The 23,197-nt window shown below is 34.3% G+C and overlaps 1 protein-coding gene across 1 annotated transcript in view; it reads left to right on the top strand.

Moving 5' to 3' along the window:
• The window catches only part of TMEM168 (transmembrane protein 168), a 29,896-nt gene extending 16,821 nt beyond the window's left edge, over positions 1–13,075 (top strand). The window contains exons 3-5 of the mRNA XM_035020954.1: positions 3,360–3,502; positions 5,557–5,831; positions 9,753–13,075. Of these exons, the coding sequence (XP_034876845.1) occupies positions 3,360–3,502; positions 5,557–5,831; positions 9,753–10,300 (966 nt within the window). The 3' untranslated portion in view covers positions 10,301–13,075. The remainder of the gene's footprint in view (positions 1–3,359; positions 3,503–5,556; positions 5,832–9,752) is intronic.
• Positions 13,076–23,197: the final 10,122 nt, after the last annotated feature.

Here is a 23,197-nt window from a genome sequence, read left to right as displayed (position 1 = left end):
ATTAGTATTTGTAGGTAAGATGATTACCTGGCAAACCTAAGAGTTAACTGGAAAATCAACTGAAAATGCTATAGTAACAGTTGTGAGAATTATGCTGCATCTTTAACATTCTAAACTCTGTCATAAAAGGTTGATTTTGTGGATAGTTATCATTAAAACCTAGCCATGATAAAAACTATGTAAATTTTCTTGGAATTGTAGGATGTAGGTAGTATAAGAAGAAATAAATGGTGTATAGTGGGAATATATATTTTTAATGCATTTAGGTGGCAAATAACAACATGTAAATATACAAAAGTCAATATCCTGTAAGTCCATAATCAGAAAATGGAATGGAAATCATTCCATTCATACAACAAGCATAAAATGAAAAAGGTTTAAAAGAAACTTAAGACATTTTTACAAAGATATATAAACTCCACTTAAGGTTTTGAAAGAAGACTTGAATAAATGAAAATACATATCAGACTTTCTGGGATAGTAGCAAACACTGTGCCCTGTGGACATGTTTAAAACAGAGGAAGGAAGGGTTAAAGCCGAGCGGCACTTCTAGTGCCGTCAAGAGGAGCAAAAACCAAAGCCCAGGACTTCAGAGGTGGGGTCTCTGGTAAATTACCTCCCATTTTAAGATGACACACTGAAAGAAAAGGGTGGAACCGTGTCCAAGACAGCGCTGTCATGAATTTGCATCCTGACCTTGTGTCCTGTGAGTGATCTGACCTGGATTAAGTGGTCAAACCTGTATTAAGATACTGAGTTGTAATGCCCCCAGCTCCCTGCAAGAACCAAACAAAACTCCTCTTGGGGAAAGGTATCATTATCCTAGGCCTGAAATTAGTCGTGTGTGTGTGTGTGTGTGTGTGTGTGTGTCTGTGTGATGTAGTTACAGGACTAATTTCAGGCCTAGGATAATGATATATACATATGTATATACATATATGTGCACACACATATATGCACACGTGTGTATTTTTGCATACAATGTTCAGCTCATAAATATAACCAGGTACATATACACACACGGCATCAAGAGCAATAAGCAGCAGGACCAACAGACGAGATGACCAGAAAATCTTGAGATACTGGAATTATCAAAGAGAGGATTGAAAATAATAAAAGCAAAGATAGTATATAATGGTAGGAAGTTGGAAACTATAAAATAGTGACAAGGCAGATTTGAAAAAGAACAAGTTTTAGAATCAGAAAATAAAATACCTGAAATTAATTCAGTGTGTAAGACTAACAGATAAAGCTGAAGTGAACATTAGGGAATTGGAAGATAAATTTCAGAAGAAGCTATACAAGAAGGAGCACAAAAGAAAAATGGGGATAATACAGAAGACTAAGAGTCAAAGAGGATACAGTGAGAAGATCTCTATTTTATTGGAGTCCCAAAAGAAAGGAGGAAATAAAGGCCAAAGGAAGTATTTGAAAGAACAAACAGACCAATGGAACAGTATAGAGTATAAAAACAAATCCCATAATACTTGATTTATGGCAGAGACGGCACTGTAGAGCAGTGTGGAATGGTTGAGATTTTCAGTGATTGGTAATTGAGTATACAAATAGAAAAAATGGAGTTGGACCATAAACAAAGATCAATTACATTTGGATTGTAGGCCTAAAAATGTGAAGGGCAAAACGATAAAGCCTTTCAAGGGTAATGTAAAATAATCTTTTTGACCTTTGGGTAGAGGAAGATTTCTTTAACTTACACAGAGTGACATTACAATTAAAAACATGTTAAACAAGGGGCAGCTGGGTGTCTCCGTTAAATGTCAGACTTGGATTCGGCTCAGGTCGTGACCTCAGGGTCGTGAGATCAAGCCTCTAGTTGTGCTCTGCGCTTAGCTTGGAGTCTGCTTCTCCCTCCCCCTTCCCCTCCGCCTTTCCACCTGTGCATGTACACTCTCTCTCAAAGAACTGAATAAAATCTTTTTTAAAAAACCATGCTAAAAAAAAAAAAAAAGGCATGGGGGGAATCATTTGTCATACAACCCAGAAAAGTCTTAAATATACTGAGAGCAAAACAAAGCTATAAATCAATAAAAAGGCAGCCCCATGGAAAAATGAGTAAAATATTTAACACTTCACCAAAGATGAAACTCAAATTATCAAAGGGATTTGAAATAATAAGAGAACTCAATACTTATTCTGGTTTTATTAAAATAGAAAATTATATGGAATCTAAATAGCAATAATAAGGGATCAGCTAGTTAAAATTTTATACATATAAGAATGCCATTCTTTACAAATGATTAGCATTATATTAATAGGCTTACAATGTATTAGTATACAGAACATTATCCTTTGATAAACAATATATATTATCTGAAGTCAGAATATTTTAAAATGTGTGGAGGACAATACTTGCAATGATTTTAATCACTTATCTCTTTTAATTGTATTTTCTAATGTTTCTAAATTGAGCATGTACTGTATTTTATGCAATTGATAGCCAAAATAGGGCATTATACCCATTTTTCCATTATGGGAATCACCTATTTTTTATTAAAATTCTGAAGGAATCAGCCATCTCTTAGCGTTAGAAAAATGAATGTTCATGCACAGAAGCACATAACCATATACTATGTGCAGTAGCAAAACAAAGAATATGGAATAATATTAGTATTGTGAAGCTATAGATCAGTACTGAGTGACTATCATCATTCCATTTTCTTTTCTTTTCACTTAAATGGATCCTTTATTTTTTCTGGGTTTTTCTGCTTCCCTTTTTCTCTTCTGCTTTTAGGATGCTTAGATGCCCTTTATGTATATAGAACATATATATACACACACTCATTTTTTTTTTTTTTACAACTTTGAATTTACGGAGTCTAGAGCTTTTCAAAGGAAAAGTTTATTAAAAGTTTAAATATAAGAATGGGATTCATTTTGATAGCTTTAGAATCTTAAGATTTCTGTAAGATTTTATTTAATTTTGGACTTTTCACAGGAAAAAAAATGAGCCCTTTCTAAAGTAACTTTTCTGATAAATGAGTATGTTATTTGAAAAATGATTCAGAGTATGTTTTAACAGGAAAGGATTTGTTTTCTGGATTTTTCTGTCATAGCAGGAGGGTTTTGTTTTTTAGTTTGGGTAGGATGTTACCTGGCAAATTAAAAAAATATGTGCTGTATTTGTTTTGCCACAACTTCCAAGAAGCTTCCAGATTAATTTAGGTTTCATTGCTCATCCATATATACTTCTCTGCTCCAGCTTGTAATTGTTTTTAGGTTATTAATTGTTCTTTTTATCTTTTTTGGAAGTAGGGGCAAATGTATGTATATGTACATATGCACACACGTAAATGCAGTCACACACACTGTATAAATATGCTGTTTTAAATTTCTTTTAGCCAACAAATGGAATCTTCTTGAGCATGTTTCTGATAGTTTTACCATTGGAATCCATGGCTCATGGACTCTTCCATGAATTGGGTAACTGTTTAGGAGGAACATCTGTTGGATATGCTATTGTGATTCCCACCAACTTCTGCAGGTACAGTAATCTAGTATAATTAGTAGTGTCTATTTTACTCAACATTTTCCTAATATTTGTATGAATTTGAATATAAAATGTGATAGCTCATTTTTTTCAAAAGTATAGTATTTTCAAAATATAATGCTCTTGCAGTTTTTTTCATTTATGCCAAATGTTTAAAAACTTTTATTTATTCTGCATAATGATATAATCTTCAGGATTCAATTTAAATATTTTTTTGATGAATGTGATTAGCTTATACTTAGCTAAAAATCAGAAAATACAAATAATGGTTCTAAGGAAAGGTCCTACCCTTTCTTTAGAAAAGGTTATCTTGTTTAAGAAAATGTCCTGTGAAACAACATGGTGAAATTTAATAGAATGTATACTGGACCTGAGAGTCCTAAATGCTAGTTCTGTGTTACCCTAAGCAAATTATAACTTCTCTGAACTTCAGTGTTTTTACCTAAAATGCCAACGACAGGGGCTCAGTTGGTTAAGTGTCCAACTCTGGTTTTCAGCTCAGGTCATCATCTTAGGGTGGTGAGATCGAGCCCCACGTTGGGCTCTGCGCTGGGCATGGAGCCTGCTTAAGATTCTCTCTTTCCCTCTCCCTCTGCCCCTCCCTCCCTCAAAAAAATGCAAACGACAATACCTAGTCTTCCCATCTCAGAGGAACATTATGAAGAGCTAATGAGAATATGTATGTAAAAATACTCTGCTTACTGGAAAATGTCATACAAAAAATTGGGAATGAAGTTAAACATGTATTTGCTTCATTGTAGTTTTATTCCAAAATAATTTTTGTCCCTAAATGTGTGGCAAATCTTTTTGAATCTGTAAATATTGCCACATTAAAAAATTTTTTTATAGTAAGTACCTTTGCAATAGAAAAAAATCAATCTTTGCTGTTAATAAATTTTGATTATCCTTGGTGGGTTTTGGGGTGGGGGAGGGGGAAGACTTGAAATAAATTTTTTATTTCAAATCTTTGACATAAAAACCAAAACAGACTATTTGTAGTAAATATTTTCCTTCATGTTGAAGGCTTTATAAAGGGCTGTAAATTCTTATGAGGAGCAAAAGAAATAGATTTAAGAGGCTCCCATAAAGCAAGATGTGACAGTTTAGCAGGGAGAATACGTGGAAATAGTAATTTGCACAGATTTTTATTCTGATTTTTGTTAATACATTGCTTATTCTTTTACTGTTTGCGACTGCTAAATGTTACAAATAGAGAACAAAGTGTCTTCTTATTTTGATGAAAACTAGTGTCATTAGAATAGTACTGAATATATGAAGGAAAATATGAGGTTTTCAAAACTACTGCAAGAAATTCCTTTTCTGGATAGGAGTGATGATTTTTTTTCTTGCTCAATATTGATATTTTGATTCTGCTAGCTTTAAGACATGGTTTTTCATCTTTACTACAGTAGCATTTTACATTTGTTCTAGGATCAGATCTGTCTTCACTTAGTGTTCAGTAGTATAAGGCAGTGGGCCTAAATTTTAATAACCTTTTCAAAATGTCATTTACTAACAGTTTCTTTTGTCATTTATGTTCCTTAAGTTAGTAGAACTTGAATGCAACTTTATAAAGACTGTCTTTTTCAATATAGAAATATAAAACATTGCTTCCATGTTTTGTTAAAATTTTTTTGTCAAGGAAAAAAGTTCTTTCATTATAATTCTCACCTGTAGTGTTCTTGAAACACGGGGTAAAATCAGTATGATCTTGCTTTTAGAAAGTCTTATTCAATATCTGTCATTTGGTAAAAGAGTATGAATATAGAACAAAGAATAGTATTATCTACTTTTGGAGATCTTTTCCCAGCTTTCAGTTTGGTGATTATTTTATTGGCTATATAAAAGTTATATAGAAATACAACTTTTAGAAACTAAGCTTTGATGTTCAAGCTTAATTCTTAGCACTTTAGAAAAGAGGATTAAAAAAAATTCTGCCATTTAGTTGTCAGCAACTGTTACGATGCTGAGATAATTATAAATGAAGAATAAGAATGTGACATAGAATGACACTCTTTAAACACCAAAATAATTTTTTTTTTCTTCAGTCCTGATGGTCAGCCAACACTTCTTCCCCCAGAACATGTACAGGAGTTAAATTTGAGGTCTACTGGCATGCTCAATGCTATCCAGAGATTTTTTGCATATCATATGATTGAGACCTATGGATGTGACTATTCCACAAGTGGACTGTCTTTTGATACGCTACATTCCAAACTGAAATCTTTCCTTGAACTTCGGACTGTGGATGGACCTAGACATGATACGTATGTTTTGTATTACAGTGGGCACACCCATGGCACAGGAGAGTGGGCTCTTGCAGGTAAATGCACCTCCGGCAATTTAACTGTTATGAAGATAAACCTCTTTATGGAAGTCTACCCTTCACACTGAAACATTAAATTTCCAAAATTCTCAATTTTCTACTTCACAGTTTACTAAGTATACAGATGACTGTTTTGTTTTTCTCTAGCATACCTGTTTAGCATAGTATTAGTAATCTCTAAAGGTTTTGAGAATTATGTCTTAGTTGGAAGAAAAAAATCTGCTTACTCTGAGACATTATCAGTTTCCCTTTAATGTATTTTCAGAATTATTAAATATAGTTACATTTTTCAGAAGCTGATTAACTTGACTAATACTTCTAAGTCTTTAAATGTTATGGATGCTGATTTCAATAGTTCTGTGCATGTGCAGTTTTATTTAAGTTAGCTCACCAGGAGTTTAAATAGCAAGTGAGATAATATGGTGGGAGTAGCTCTTAGGTCAGGAGACCTTGGTTCTGGTCCTGATTTTGTCACAACAGTGTTATTTTTGTCACTCACTTCTCTCAGTTTCAGTTCTCCCCTCTGTAAAATGAGGGGGTAATATTAAATCTTCTTGCCAATGGTTAAATGAGATCTATATTATATGTAAATTTGTTCTTTGGGCTTCCCAACTAGAAGAGAGACCATGTAAGTCATGGGCTTTGTTTTTTGAATTATTTGCCTAGCACCTAGAACAGAGCCTAGCAGATCCCTAGTAGGGATCGTCAAGTAACAGAACATTGAATGAATCATGGGGCAAGGGGGGGGAAGGGGGGTAATTTTCTTATTTTATGTTAGAAATAGTTCTTTTAGAACTTAATTCTATCCTGCTTTTTCCTTAAATATTACAGATGTTTTATACTAAGAACACCTACAAATAATAAAATAGACATAAGTAGAAATAGATACTCAGATCAAGGACAAATATAAACAGAAGTGTTCTGGAAGGACAGAGGTAGAGCTCCCAACATAAGAACTCCAAGTAGAGATGATTAAAGGTTAAAATAGAGATGATTTTAAACCATCATGGTCTCACTAATTTCATGCTAGATTTGTAATGAGGGTTTCATCATAAAAATACTGTTGTAATTTTTGGTTTTGCAAATAAATATTGAATAACTTAATGGCTGTCTAGGAGTGAAGGCAAACATTTATTGGGCACATTTGAAGCAGTTACTATGCTTGGTACTTTATATACATTAAATTTAATCTTCACTTAAAAAACTTTGAGGTAAGTACTATCACCTCTATCATCTTCATTTTTCAAAGAATAAAATGAAAATCTAAAGTTGTTACATATCTGTGGTCATACAACTGGTAAGTGATGGAACCATGATTCAAATCCAGAAATAATTTTTTTTTCTGCCTAACCCCTTAAAGTGTATTTTTCCCCCATTGTACCATGTGCTGCCAAGGCTAAAACCATTAAGGTAGAGAAAATCACGTTCTGGTTTAGTAGATATTTTTGTTAGCACTGTTCACCCATTTTCTAAATACTGTCGAAGAAGGTAGTCCACATCAAAATTACTTGAATATAGTTTGTGAAATCTTTTACTTGACCTGTAACTTTTTAATAAGTCAATGTAGAAAACTTTTTAAGCCCTTATGGCTATTTTAATTCTAGGTAAAGTATAGCATTCTGTGTACTTGACCTTAGAGCACAGAAGAAAAAGTTCTGGTCAATTCAGAAATCTTTACAGAAATAGAATTTCAGACCTACAACCCAGGATTGATTATTGAAAACTTACTGTAATGTTTATAATAATGAACTCTCCCCAAATCAAATGGGGGGAAAAGGCATAATTTTGGTGGTCATGCATATATCCTTGGTTATTTTAAGTATTTTAAGAAAGTAATTTTAAAAGTAAGCTTGTTCTATGTTTACATGAAGGATTTATTAATATAAGCATTTTTCAGTAAGTTTATATTTTTCCTCTTAAATCTTTTAAAAATTTATTTCAAGTATCTTTTAAACAATGGCTTTGGGAAAAAATTCTAGATGTACAGTTTACTACTATTTACATCAACTTTTTCTTTTCCTAGGAAAAATAATAGACACCAAGATAAATAACATATACATCAGTGTTCTTAAATTTTCACTCACTATGAGTTAGCAATAATTTATGAAGACTTAAAAACCCTAAAGTGTGACTATATTTTAGGTAAATATCTAGCAATTACATTCTGGAATGGTATCTTTATAATATTTTTTGACTATGTCACCAATGAGTTGACCATTATAGAATTCCTCTCTTAGCCAAGAAGATTTGTTCTTGTAGGTGTAACTCTCTTTGTTGAAGACTTTATTTTAAAAAGTAGAAGAACACAATGGAAAAAGCACGTAGCCCTGCCTTCAGGATGGGTAGGTTCATCCATCCTAATTCAGCAACTCTATATACTCTCTCAGCTTGAGGCGCCAAGCCCACTTTGAGGTATCCAGGTTGAACCAGGCATAGAGGCTGAGCCTTCCTTTCAGTCAGTTCCTGCCCTGGGCTGCTAGAGACATAGCCTCAAAGGCAGATAGTACTCAAAAATACTACTGAACCCTCCTGCTCAGAGGAAAATGCTTTAATCTATTCCAGCCCACGTGACAGCTTTGAGCTCTGAGAATTATATCTTTCTAAAAACCTATAAAATAGAAAACATCATGACTGGATTTTACATGAGTTAGCAAGTTAAGAGCAGGTCCAGAACTAAATACCACTATGAGAAAGAAAATCTGTATTTGCCCTTATATCACCTAACTTTACTCACAATACTTCTTAGAAGAGGTAGTAGTCTCCTTACATTTATGGAGTTTCATAATATGGAATCGGCTATTTTTGCCTCTTTGTTTCAGAGTAAAAATTATGATAAAGACAGAGAAATAAATGAAAAAAATGTAGACAATCTATAAAGCAGTTTATCACAGATAAACAAAGCCTTTAAAAAGCAGTCTCAACTACTTTAACTGCATCAGATGGCTGTTAGCGGAGATAAATTTAAGTACTTTCCATCTGGGCCAAAAGCCAAATGCAACATAGAACCTATTCATAGGAGAAAGCAGAGCAAACCAAACAGAGAAGAGAAATAGTCATATGAAAAGGCTTTAATGCCCCTTTAAATCTTTTATTGATATCTAAAGAGCATGTATATAAGAGAATTAGTGTAGAACATGCTTTTAGAATATTTATTGAAATAGTTGTAGAAGGCAAGTTAGACAATGATGTTTTGTGGCAGATGGATTTTGTATAATAGCTCTTGTAATCTGTGTCATTCTCTGATCTCTAGCGAAATTGAAGAGAACTGGCAATAATGAAAAGTTAACATTTTACCATATAATAAAAGGTATCTTCTGGAGCTCTCTGTGAATCAACACATTAGTAATACGTGGAGACCATGTATTGAAATAGTGGCTCTGAAATGATAAGCACGAGTATAAGAACAATTCATGAAACAACTTTTTCATTGTCAAGAGTCTAAGATATAGTAGGCTGATGAATAAAAGAATATTAATTGTTCATAAAGAAGATAGACTTCCATGTTATGCTTTTTCTCCTAGTATCATAGACATTTTCTTGTCATTAAAATTTCTTTATAAATACCATTTTATTATAATTCTCCCTCACAATTTATTTCCATTCCTCCTGGTCATTTCAGATTTTACACTATCAGAGACAGCAGTGGGAAGAAGATCTTAATATGTAATTTATGTTTCATAAAAACAATTTTCTTAATTTATTATAACCTATTCCTTTTCTAATATAACAAGGATTTTTTTTTTTTTTTTTTACCTGAAGTTGAAAGTCTGTTTTTAAAAAACTCATCTGACAAGAGACTTTTGAAAGGAAGATTCCATCTATTTTTTTGGCCTACATCTTTAATTCCAGGAACTTAAACTATACTTAAGAAGAGGGCTTCAGAAATTATTACTCTATTGAATTTTCTTTTGTTCACAGGTGGAGACATACTGCGCCTTGACACACTTTTAGAATGGTGGAGAGAAAAGAATGCCTCCTTCTGTTCTCGCCTTATTATCGTATTAGACAGTGAGAATTCAACTCCGTGGGTGAAAGAAGTGAGAAAAATCAATGATCAGTACATTGCGGTGCAAGGAGCAGAGATGACAAAGACCATAGATATTGAAGAAGCTGACCCACCACAGCTGGGTGACTTTACAAAGGACTGGGTAGAATATAACTGCAACCCCAGTAATAACATCTGCTGGACTGAAAAGGGACGCACTGTGAAAGCAGTCTACGGTGTGTCAAAGCGGTGGAGTGACTACACTCTGCATCTGCCAACAGGCAGCGATGTGGCCAAGCACTGGATGTTACACTTCCCTCGTATTACATATCCACTGGTGCATTTGGCAAATTGGTTGTGCGGTCTGAACCTTTTTTGGATCTGCAAAAGTTGTTTTAGGTGTTTGAAAAGATTAAAAATGAGTTGGTTTCTTCCTACTGTGCTGGACACAGGACAAGGTTTCAAACTTGTCAAATCTTAATTTGGAACCCAAAGTGGAATATTATTGAGAGTTCATACTACCAGTTACCACCAACTTGCCATTTTTTGTATATGGTTTTTTTATTTGTGAAAAACACCTTGCTACTTCTGTAGCTGCTCTCACTTTGTCTTTTCTCAAGTAATTATGGTGTATGTAAGATGTTGGGAATAAGCATTTTATCCTACAAGTATGTAAGGAGTCGTAAATGCTGATGCCGTGTAAATGCATCACAGAGGTTAAAAATAACTGCACTTTGAGGAATGTTTGCATATGCCTCTGATTAGAAAGAAAACACTTGTCTATGCTCTGCAGTGGCCAATGAAGAATTAATAATGCCTTATTTTCTAGGCATAGATTAGAGACTGTAGACCAGACTGTTTACTACTATAAGAAAATTTCCAATTTGCTTACAAAAAGATTTTTTTTTTGTCAACAGGTTTGAGTCCAAGACTATTTGAAGAATTACAAACTCTTTCTTAAAAAAGGATAAAGGGAGAAGCCTGAAATGAGTGCAAAAATTTGCTTATAGTCTACCATTCAGATGTCTTGGTTGTGGCCTATTACCAGTGTAGTAGTAAAGCCCAAAAGACTGTTGAGATCAAAACATTCTTCCTGTAGGTAACTGTAAGAGGCTAGAAGCCTACAAATCGCTCCTTCCTGCATTGTTGGGGTGGAGGGAGGGGCTCTGAAAGCACTGGCAATTTTAAGAGTCTTTCTCAGGGTAATGTTTTAATGAACAATGTTTCCCGCTACAAATTCCTTCCAAATAAATTGTCTTCCCTTTCAAAAAGTAAACTTTTTAAAAATTTAGCAATTTCTCATTGATTTAGGCTATTTTCGCTATTCAGAAATGATTTTGATCTCTATGGAATTAATGCTCTGCCATGAAAATTACCTTTCAGATCTCTCATTAGTGATGACATTTTTTTCTACTGAAGGTCAAAGGATTGAAAACAGGTCATTTTTTTTCTTGTATACATGTAATGTATTATGTAAAAAAAGTATTCGTGTTGGCAATTTTAGTTAGGCATGATGGTGTGGTTGTAATTTTTAAAACTTAATTCAGTGTTTTGTCTGATTAAAGCAGGCACTGATCAGGGTATCCCCTAAGAGGTAATTTACCCCCTGTTCCCTTCTAGTAATCCTTACATTCTAAATTTTCATATCTGAGAAATAACAAGAGGGGAGTAGAAGTAAATTAGGGGATAATCTAATCTTTGTTGTTTAAAGTGTGACTTCTCACCACTGAAGCCATTTTTCTAGCCTCAGAGAGAGGACCTAATGCCTCTACCATTTTCTACCTGGTGACTTGAACATTGAAGTTTTTGTTAGGTAGAAGTCACTTAGTGTCAGGGACCTCGTATACTACTATCTATGCAGCCTTGTTACAGTCTGATGATTTCTGTGTTTTGAATATGATTTTCCTAATGCTTTGAATAAAATTTTAAAAATTAATTTTTCATGTAATGTGCAAAAAAAGTTACTGAATAATTTTAATATATTAAAAGTGATAGTCATAAAAAATGCCCATGTGTTATTAGAGTTCATGGTTGGTAGCAGGTTGATTTGAAATTTTCCAATATTTGGTTACATATTCATATCAACATTATCCAAATGAAATAGTTTAATGTTTCATTACTATTCAGAATTAGTATAGCAGAAAAGTCAAGTGTTAAAATTATGAGCTTATAGCTACAAAAATATTAGTATTAAGTAAAATCTTTTAAGTTTCCAAGCCAATATTGAGCAAATTAGCTTTAATTAAAGGATATATCTTTACTCTGAGAAAGCCAAATATAAAGGTATATTCTGCATTCTTTATAAAGTAGTATTAAGATGGTACTAACAATCAGATTCAAAGGTAGCAGACTTTACAGCCACAAAGCTAGTGTTTTGATAATTCATTTTCTATGACCAGAAAAGTTCTGAGCTAAAAATGTGATTCAAGCCAATTAATAACCACAAAGTTACAGAATATCTACTTCGATGAATTCTCCTCCCAAACAAAAAACTATGAAATGACAAGAGGTGGCATCCTAAATTAAAGCAGCCATTTTAAAACAGTAAAGTAACTGACAGAATATAATATGGAGAAAGAACATTATAGGAGAGATAAATTGATTGGTTACTCTAACTTAAAGATTAAAAACTAGATCTGACAGTAAGGATAATTTTCTTATGGCTTTCATTTTATATACCATATGTTTACAAAGGAGTTACTGGGAGTGATAGGAATACTTTAGGGCAAAACTTTATCACCCCACTAAAAAATAGTTAACATGGAGATGTTTTTCAACATAATGTTGATTTAATTTGTTTTCTTATATATCTTGCTGAAACCAGAAAAACCCCACCCCCTAAAAACATCTTTTAAAAAACTATATACTGTTCCATGATGAATTAACGAGCCAAGTTCTTTCTCTTCCTATAATTTTTCAGTTAGGCTATTATTTCATTAAGAATTTTTGTTTTAGTTTGCTCTGACTAAACTCTTCTTCCCTGGGATATTTGGATTTGTCTTTGCATAGCTTTCTATCTTGCTCTTCTTAATACAGAATTGTACAGAAGACCATTTTTATGACCAGTGTTTTCATAAGTTTATTAAAAGTTGCATTGCTAATTAAAATGCATTTATATTGAATGCATTAGTGGGTAGATCTTTTTTAACTAAAATCTTCATTAGAATCTATTTGTAACTTAAATTAGAATCTATTTGTAACTCTACATTTTGTTTGTAAGTTTGGCCTAAATATATTTGCTGTTGTGGGTACTGCCTTTTTATATGTATTCTTTGCCATTTAGAGTTGTCTCCTTTAAAGTAACTTTCTACATTATCTTTCCACAGAGGATAGCTAACATTATGTATGCCAGAAGAAAATGGTTTGATTTTAAGAAAGTTGTTAGGTATATTTCATAGTGAATGCTCAAAGGAGTTAGATCTGTCATTACTTTTGACCATCTCCACTATTGGAAACACACTAGATCTTCCTCCCTTTTCAGGCAGAAACACACATGTTGGTATTTCTGGTGTACAATTACCCAGAAGAGTGCCTTGCCCCATAATAGGAGGTAGTAAAAGAATATTTTTGACTGAGTGAATTTAGAATCCTAAGGAGAAATTGGAATAACTCGATTGTAAATTACTTCATTTTCTTTATAATTTTAAATGGATATTATTTCAAGATCCTCATTAAATTAATTACTAAAGACTATTACAGAATCAGTAAAAGGAAAACATCTCACATTTTTTAAAACATTTTTATTAAGTAAACACCATGCCCAACATGGGGCTCAAACTCACAACCCCAAGATCCAGAGTCCCATACTCTTTACTGACTGAGCCAGCCAGGTGCCCCAAACATTTCACATTTTTAAAAAGTAGTGCCAGGATTAAAGAAGGAAAAACTCAGGTTTCAATGAAAATATAGCTCATGTCACAAAAAAGATAGCTTTTTGTTGGTTGAGTTCATTTTCATCAGACTCCGATGATATTGAATCTTTCATTGATTTCCCATTAGAAACATATAGACAAATTGGAGACTTATCACAAATGGAAATTATTAAAAGAAAGTGATGAACAAAGAAGAAAGTTGGCTATGCTCATCAGTGACAACTAGACTATAAAGTCAGAAAAAATTGGCCTATAAACATAAAAAGATTGAGAACAAGCTAGGGAAACTACAAGTATCTCACTTTGGGGGGATCTTCCCTATTTACTAGTTATAATACATCAAGTATGAAACAATGACATTTAAGTAGTAATTGCTTTGAGCAACTTTTGTTGACAGCAATTTACATTTATGTGTATTAGGAAGTACTGTTGCTATTATTATTCTTACTTAGACCAAAGCTGATTTGAAATTGAAATCTGTAGGTTCATCACTAGGTTTTTAAATATTAATACATAAAAACCCATTTTGATTAAAAAATAAAATTGACCAGTCATCTTCTGTGATGACCTCACAGCATTTTATAGGTATTAACTTAAAAATATTAGAATAAGTAGACAGTTTTAGTAAATTTTTGTTGTTACTGTTTGGTCTGTACCTATAAAAACTGATCTATCCCAAACTGAAGATTTCTTTTTTTAAAGATTTATCTGTCAGAGAGAGAGAGCACACAAGCAGGGGGAGAAGCAAGCTCCCTGTTGAGCAAGGAGCTGGATGAGGGACTCGATCCCAGGACTCTGGGATCATGAACTGGGCTGAAGGCAGACGCTTAACCGGCTGAGCCACCCAGGCATCCCCCAAACTGAAGATTTTTAGTAGTATGCCAAGGATTAGAGAGGAAAATGGTGTATCTTCCTAGGCCAGCAATGTTTACTCCATGTAAAGTAAAAGTATTTTTATATCAAGATATACCAATGTACTGATAAGCAGGATTTACATTAATTTTTAGCGTAAGTCAGAAGATTTTAAAGCAATTTTATTTTTGTAGCAGGTCATTTGTTCTATCCTTCCAACCCCAGGACATTGAAGAAAACCCTAATAGTGGATGTTAATGACACTCTATAGAGAATTTTTTTTTTTTTTTAAAGAAATCCTTTGTCTTCTGGCTTAGAAATGCAAATAGCACAATGAATTTTCTCAAAACAAATAATTTTGTTTCTATATATATGAAATTTCAGATGGATGCCATTTTAATACAATTTTATAATAGACATTTCTAAGTTCTTTGGAGTCCTTACATACATTGATTTCTTCTTCTACACAAGTAGGTACTGGTAAGGAAAATGGGGTGAGGATTTTAATTTGTAATCCATATCCACTATATCTCTTCTACCATACTCCTTTTTCTCCAACACCTAACCTTTGGATTCCTTTCTACATAAAGCAACTAATTCATCAATAACAATAAAAATGACAATGGCTATCATCTACTGAATGTTTTTTTATGTTCTAGGCACTGTGCAAAGTACTTCTGTATACATGATTTCATTAAATCCTCACAACCACCTCTTATGATGGATATACTTCTTTGAATGAATCATATGGTATTTGTCTTTCTCTGACTGACCTATTTTGTTTTTTGAGTATTTTGTCAAGGGGCCAAACACCTGGCAACAAGCACATAAACATACCCAAGAGGAGCAACTGGTCAATACAAAGATCTTCAATTATTAATTGCACTAATATCACCCTCAATTTTTAGACCCTCCCTTAATTTCCCGGTAATGTTTGGTGCTAGAGCCTTTCTGGGGGTTGTCCTGGACTGGTCAGAGGTTCCTCCCCAGAAGCATCTTCTTTGAGGCTACTAGGCTACAGCTTGCTTCTCTCTGGCTCCCCAGTTCAACACTCTTCTATCCATTTTGTCTTCTGGATGTGTACTGAAATCACTGGTCTGGTGAGAAGGATCCTTCCTTTCTCTACATCTTGATGGTACCATGTACTTGTTCCTTTACTAGTAATTTAATGGGAACTGGAGGAGAAGATACAAAGGCATGTGTTCACTATCTTGAAGTGAATATAAATTTCATTTTTATGAAAACGTGAAATTGACTTCCACTTCTGGTTAGGATATAAAATACAAAAGAAGGCGGGCGCCTGGGTGGCTCAGTCGGTTAAGCGGCTGCCTTCGGCTCAGGTCATGATCCTGGAGTCCCGGGATCAAGTCCCGCATCCGGCTCCCTGCTCGGCAGGGAGTCTGCTTCTCCCTCTGACCCTCCCGACCCTCCCCCCTCTCATGCTCTCTCTCTCTCTCAGTCTCTCTCTCAAATAAATAAATAAAATCTTTAAAGAAAAAAAAAATGTTTGGGCGCCTGGGTGGCTCAGTTGGTTGGGTGACTATCTTCGGCTCAGGTCATGATCCTGGAGTCCCGGGATCGAGTCCCGCATCGGGCTCCCTGCTCGGCAGGGAGTCTGCTTCTCCCTCTGACCCTCCCCCCTCTCATGCTCTCTCTCTCTCAGTCTCTCTCTCAAATAAATAAATAAAATCTTTGAAAAAAAAATAAAATACAAAAGAACTTTGATTCAGTGGAAACATGAGAAAAATTCCAGATAAAATAAACATACAATTTATTGGAGCTATTGCAGAGTAGTATATACAAGCAAGTCTAGGTGAAATAAATCCCAAAGAGAGATGAGTTCTTCATAAGTAAGCAGAGACTGAAGCAGCTTCTATACCCGGGACACATGCCTGTCTGGGTGCTGGTGACTTAGAAATGGAGCTGCCATAGACGAGATTTTGCAGAAAAAAAGAAACTGGCTGAACTTTCTAGGATATTGTGGGCTGGCGAGATGGGTCTGAAAGGTCCCATCTAAAAAGCCTAAAAAGCATGCTCCCTTGCCCTGGAATTTTGCCAAGAAACTGGCCGTAGAGGCGGACTTAGAGGCAAAGAGAATTTATGTAGCTTTGTGCATCACAATTGCCAGAGTTGGAACCACATTTGAATCCAAACTAAAAGTGAAACACAATTCTTACTCCAGTTCAAACACTAAAATAATCAAATTGTTCAGTCTCTTGACAGATGCAGCATGGGAGATTAGGGACTGGGTTAACTGAAGGTGAACTTAATCTAATTAAAGCTGCAGCCCAGCTGTAGCTCAATTCAACTTGTGGAGAATTCTGAAGGATAAACTCCTCTCCCTAATCACCATAGAGTGAAAGGCATGCACTCCCTCAACAAACACAAACTTACACTTTACTCTCCACTGTTCTTTTATATACAATACAGAATACATTTTTTAAAATTGTAAGGCATCAAGAGGGGAGGAATCAGACCTATTATCAAGAGTAAGCAGTCAACAGGAAGTCCTAGCCACAGCAATCAGACAAGAAAAAGGAATGAAGGGCATCCAAATTGGTAAGGAAGAAGTAAAACTTTTACTATTTGCAGATGGCATGATACTATGTAGACTCCACCAAAAAACTACTAGAACTGATAAATGAATTCAGTAAGGCCACAGGATACAAAATCAATATACAAAAACCCATCGCATTTCTATACACTAATAATGAAGTAGCAGAAAGAGAAATTAAGAAAAAAGTCTCATTTATAATTGCACCAAAAAGAACACCTAGGAATACACTTAACCAAAGAGGTGAAAGACCTGTCTGACAACTATAAAACACTGGTGAAAGAAATTGAAGATGACACGAACAAATGGAAAGATATTCCATGCTCATGAATTGGGAGAACAAATACTGTTTACATGTGCATACTACCCAAAGCAATCCACACATTTAATGTAATCCCTATCAAAATACCAATAGCATTTTTCACAGAACTAGAACAAATAATCCTAAAATTTGTATGGAACCACAAAAGACCTCAAATAGTCAAAACAATCTTTAAAAAGTACAAAACTGGAAGTATCACAATCACAGGTATCAAGATATACTATAAAGCTGTAGTAATCAAAACAGTATGGTAGTGGCACAAAAACAGACACACAGATCAATGGAGCAGAATAGAGTGCCCAGAAATAAACCCATAATTATATGGTCAATTAATCTTCAACAAAGCAGGAAAGAATATGCAATAGGAAAAAGACAATCTCTTCAACAAATGATGGGAAAACTGGACAGCTACATGCAAAAGAATGAAACTGGACCACTTTCTCACCATACAGAAAAATAAACTCAAAATGGATTAAAAACCTCAATGTGAGACCTGAAACTATAAAAATCCTAGAAAAGAACACAGGCAGTTATTTCTCTGACATGGGCCGTAACGACATTTTTCTAGGTATGTCTCCTGAGGCAAGGGAAACAAAAGCAAAAATAGACTATTGGAATTACATCAAGTAAGTTTCTGCACAGCAAAAGAAATTATCAACAAAACAAAAAACACAACCTACTGAATGGGAGAAGATATTTGCAACTGACATATCATTTAAAGGGTTAGTATCCAAAATATATAAAGAACTTAACACCAAAACCACAAATAACTTAATTAGAAAATAGGCAGAAGGCATGAACAGACATTCCTCCAAAAAAGACATGCAGTTGGCCAACAGACACATGAAAAGATGCTCAACATCACTCATCATCAAGGAAATGCAAATCAAAACCACAATGAGATATCACCTCATACCTGTCAGAATGGCTAAAATCAAAAACACAAGAAACACTAAACATTGGAGAGGATGTGGAGAAAAAAGGAACCCTCAGGCACTGTTGGTAGGAATGCAAACTGGTGCAGCTACTGTGAAAAACAGTATGGAGGTTCCTCAGAAAATTAAAAAAGAACTACTATATGATCATTCCACTACTGGTTATTTACCCAAAGAATACAAAAACACTACTTTGAAAAGATATATGCAACCCTATGTTTATTGCAGCATTATTTACAATAGCCAAATTATGGAAGCAAGCCAAGTGCCCATCAATAGGTAAATGGATAAAGATGTGGTATATATGTGTGTGTGTGGGTGTGTGTATGCGCACACACAATGGAATACTACTCAGCTATAAAAGGAATAAAATCTTGTCATTTGCAACAACATGGATGGGTCTAGAAGGTATAATGCTAAGTGAAATAAGTCAGAGAAGGACAAAATGCCATATGATTTCACTCACATAAAATTAAGAAACAGAACAAATGAACAAAGAAAAAAGATAAATACAAAGCACTCATAACTACAGAGAACAAACAGATGGTTACCAGAGTAGGCAGGTGGGGGGATGGGTGAAATAGGTAAAGGGGATTAAGAGCACACTCATCATGATGAGCAACGAGTGATATATTGAATTGTTGAACCACTATATTGTACACCTGAGACTAATACAACACTGTATGTTAACTTTACTAGAATTAAAATAATAAACAATAAAAAGAAGGTAAACATTAAAAAAAAGAGTAAGCAGTCAACAGACACAGGTTACTAGCAGACAAGAATGTTTTAAAAAACTAAGTTGTGTTGAGGAATTTACAGGAAAGGATGGATACAATGGGCAAAGAGGAAATTTCAGAACCAAATAGATATTCTAAGACTGATAAATATATTAGAAATAAAAAAATCCTTGGATGGCACTCATGGCAGGGTGGGTAGTCCATGGCATGGGATGTCGTAACATGTTAGAACCACAGAAAGGGGTGATCTGGCATGTGCTAAGAAGGGCACACTAGGGCTAGGGGAGAGAGGATAATGGGAGATTGGTTACACAGGAGAGATTTATCAAATATAAAAATATATTAAGGATGATAGGAACATATTTTTCTGTCCAAAAGAGAATTGCAAATATGAAAATAGACCTAGAAAGACCTCTAAGATGTTGGGTTGGAAGATAATAGATAGATTATCTATCTATTATCTATAGATATCTATAGATTATATTATATCTATAGATATCTATAGATTATATTATATCTATAGATTATAGATCTATAGATATCTATAGATCTATAATGGTTGATAGATAAATTAATAGAGATGTAAATATGTTTAAACATTTATGTGTGTGTATTTTTGTACCTATAATCCTTAACTTTGCCTGTAAGAGACCTTGAGATTACTAGTGCCCCCAAAAGCAATGAATACACCTAGATCCCATATTGTGACTTCTTAATTATTCTCCACTAAAAGAAACCAGGGTTCTTTGGAGAAAAAACTGATTACTTCTTGTAACTTTTGCTGGGGCAGCAAAAGAACAAGATAAGCCTGGAATATCTATTAGTTCCAGAAAGCAATCAATGCTCAAAGAATATGAGGTAACAGTTAAAAAGGCACAAATGTCAGCTTGAAGCAACTCCCAATGGCCAGAGCTGAGATAATTTGAACAATAAACAGTGATAGTAGCAGACTATAGCCCATTGAGTAAAATAGGAAACTATGTGCCCATACTGATATAAATACATGCATACATAAAAACTTTGAAGAACAAGATATATTAAAATAAAGAGGCATAATAAAATTAATAGAGTGCTAAAAAGAAAACCACTTGATTAATTCAAAAGAAGGTAACAAAGGAGAACAGAGCAAGAACCAATAGGACAATAGAAAACAAGTACCAAGATACCAGATTTAAAGTTAACCTTATTGATAATTACATTAAATGTAAGTGGACTAATTGCTTCAATTAAAATCAGAGATTGTCAAACTAAATCAGAGATTCTCAACCTCAGCACTACTGACATTTTTTTTTTTTTTAAGATTTTATTTATTTGACAGAGAGACACAGCGAGAGAAGGAACACAAGCAGGGGGAGTGGGAGAGGGAGAAGAAGGCTTCCCGCAGAGCAGGGAGCCCGATGCGGGGCTCGATCCCAGGACCCTGGGATCATGACCTGAGCCGAAGGCAGACGCTTAACGACTGAGCCACCCAGGCGCCCCAGCACTACTGACATTTTAGACCACATAATTCTTTGTTGTAGAAAACTGTCCTGTCCATTACAAGGATGTTAGCATCCCTGGCTTCTACCACTAGGTACCAGAAGCATAACCCCTTTCCCTTCAGTTATAACAACCAAAATTTTCTCCAAATAGTTCTAAATGTGCCCTGGGGAACAAAATCACTCCTGGTTGAGAACCACCTGAGTAGACGAAAAACAAGATCCAACAATAATATGCTGTTCACAAGAAATATATGTTAAATATAGACACCAATAGTTCTAAAGGAAAAGGATGGGGAAAAGATGCAAATATTAATCATAAGAAAGCTGGTGTGACTATGTTAGTATCAGACAATGCAAATTTAAAGACAAAGAGCATTTCCAGAAATAGAGATATTTCAAATTGATAAAAAGACCTACCTATCCAAAGGGCTTATACGTGCACCCAGAATATTCACCAAGATAGAACATATGCAGGGCCAAAAAACAAGACTCATTAAAATATAATGACTCAAAATATTTTCTATGACCATAACAGAAATAAATTAAAAATCAATCATAAAAGCCATCTAGAAAAATCCCCAAATACTGTAAAGTAACAAACTTCTCAGTAAATCCTGGGTCAAAGTCACAAGGCAAATTTAAAAATATTTTTATTAAATATCAAACTTCTTCAAAATACTTTGTTTTTATACCCCTGCTTTGCTGGTACTTTAGCAAATGCTAGAGTAAAGCCAGCATTGAGGCAAGATTATTTACACTGTCAATACAATGAATATAGAAATTCACTTTTAACTATACTTACAGGTCGAATGATATCTGGAAAGAGTTTCTCAATTAATACATATGGTAAAGGCATATTTTAGATAACAACCAAATCAGAGAGATTTCTTCAAGGATATATAAGATATATGAGAAACTTGAAACCATTTTTCAATCCAGGGTCCCTGGGGTCCCCCTTGTGGAGGATTACAGAGCCTAAAACTTCCAACACACCAATGAACGCAGACCCTCCTCATATGGAACCATTCTCCCTATCTCTTGGAAGAAGACAATGTTTCAACAGAATGCCTGGGCCGGCTTTAGGAAATGATTCTTCTGCTTGCATACAGTTACTGAAGCCCCTTATGAATAGAACCATTTACCAAGAGATACAACCGAATTTCTTCTAGCACTTAAAATTAGACATTCCTACCATAGGCTAGGGATGACAGCTTTGTCCTGGCTGAGACAGAAGGCTCCTAGGTAAGAATTTCAACAAAATCCATGATTGCTTGGGAGTGTCCCTAAAGCACGTGAAGTACCCTGCCTCAGGTCTTTCCATCTGGCCCTTCTGGATAATGCATGAATTCAACCATTTAACACCAAGTCATACTTGCCAACACTTTGGTTGGTCACACTTGCTACAGTAGATTAAAACAATGTTTTTCAGGCCCAACAGGCTTTCCATAGTCAAAAAGAGATCAATAAAACCATTCAATTGCTTTTCTTGCATCCTTGGACAGTCAGTTACCCTTCATTTTTAACCTCCCACCTGTAGGAGTAGAAAGCTAAAAAAAGTAATGTGTTCTATTCACATTTTGTCATTCAGAAGAGAGGTGGAAAATAAAGTTTAAAATTTCAATGTCCCTTTATAAGTCAAGAAATTGTTTTCTTTGAGTGTAGTTGGTGTTAAGATTGTAGAAAATGGTGGTTAAAACTAGGTTTTTGCAGATGGGGGTTTCTAACTAGGAATGATCTTATAACTTTAGCTATGATATGAAAAGGAATTATTTTAGTGATGGATTCAGATCAAGTTGAAATTTTTTTTAAAAGTCTACATCCAGACTTTCATAATGAAATTGCAGGAAAAAAACAAAGAGAAATCTAAAGCAGTTAGATTTAAAAAAAAAAAATTATCTTCAAAGAGGCAGAATGTATACTAATAGCTTTGTTTTAGTAACAGCAACAAGAAAAACCAAAGTACAAAAAAATTATATAATCAATATGCTGAGAGAAAATAATGACCAACATCTATACCCAGCAAAAATATCCTTCAGGAATGAAGATGTAGTAAGGACATTATAAGCAAAAACTGAGAGAATTTGCTGCCAGCAGATCTTCAGGAAGGAAGGAAGTGTATTCTTTGGGCAGAAGGAAAAGGACACCAGTTAGAAGACTGACTATAGAAGGGAAGAATTCCAAAGACAGTCATATACAAGTGGGTGAATTTAAATGAACACAGACTATGTTAAGTAATAATAATAAGTCTTGGGGAGTGTAAAATACAGAGAAAATGAAAATAAAGAACATATGCAAATAATAGCATATTAGTTGTATTTTCCTGTGGTAGGGTTAAAATATTAATTAACTTGTAATTTCTAGTGTAAAAAATGGCATAAATTTATTCCCATAAAATAAGGGAACATTTTCAGGCTGACAGAAGAAAAAAATGGAATTAAAAAAAAAACAAAAACAGTGATTCCAAAAGAAAGCAAGAAAGGGAGAAAACAGAACATAAAAAAGGCATGATATGTAGACAGAAGGTAGATTTAAACCCACATTTAGTATTCTAAGATTTTGAGGAGAGTACATGGGAGTATGACAGAAAAGAGAGTAACTGATTTAGTCAAACTGTTTGCCTTG

Source organism: Mirounga leonina, unplaced genomic scaffold, assembly GCF_011800145.1.
Source record: "Mirounga leonina isolate KUSES-001 unplaced genomic scaffold, KU_Mleo_1.0 Mir_174, whole genome shotgun sequence".
Lineage (NCBI taxonomy): Eukaryota > Metazoa > Chordata > Mammalia > Carnivora > Phocidae > Mirounga > Mirounga leonina.
Note: the sequence above shows the minus strand (reverse complement) of the source record. Positions and strands in the feature narration are given on the sequence as shown.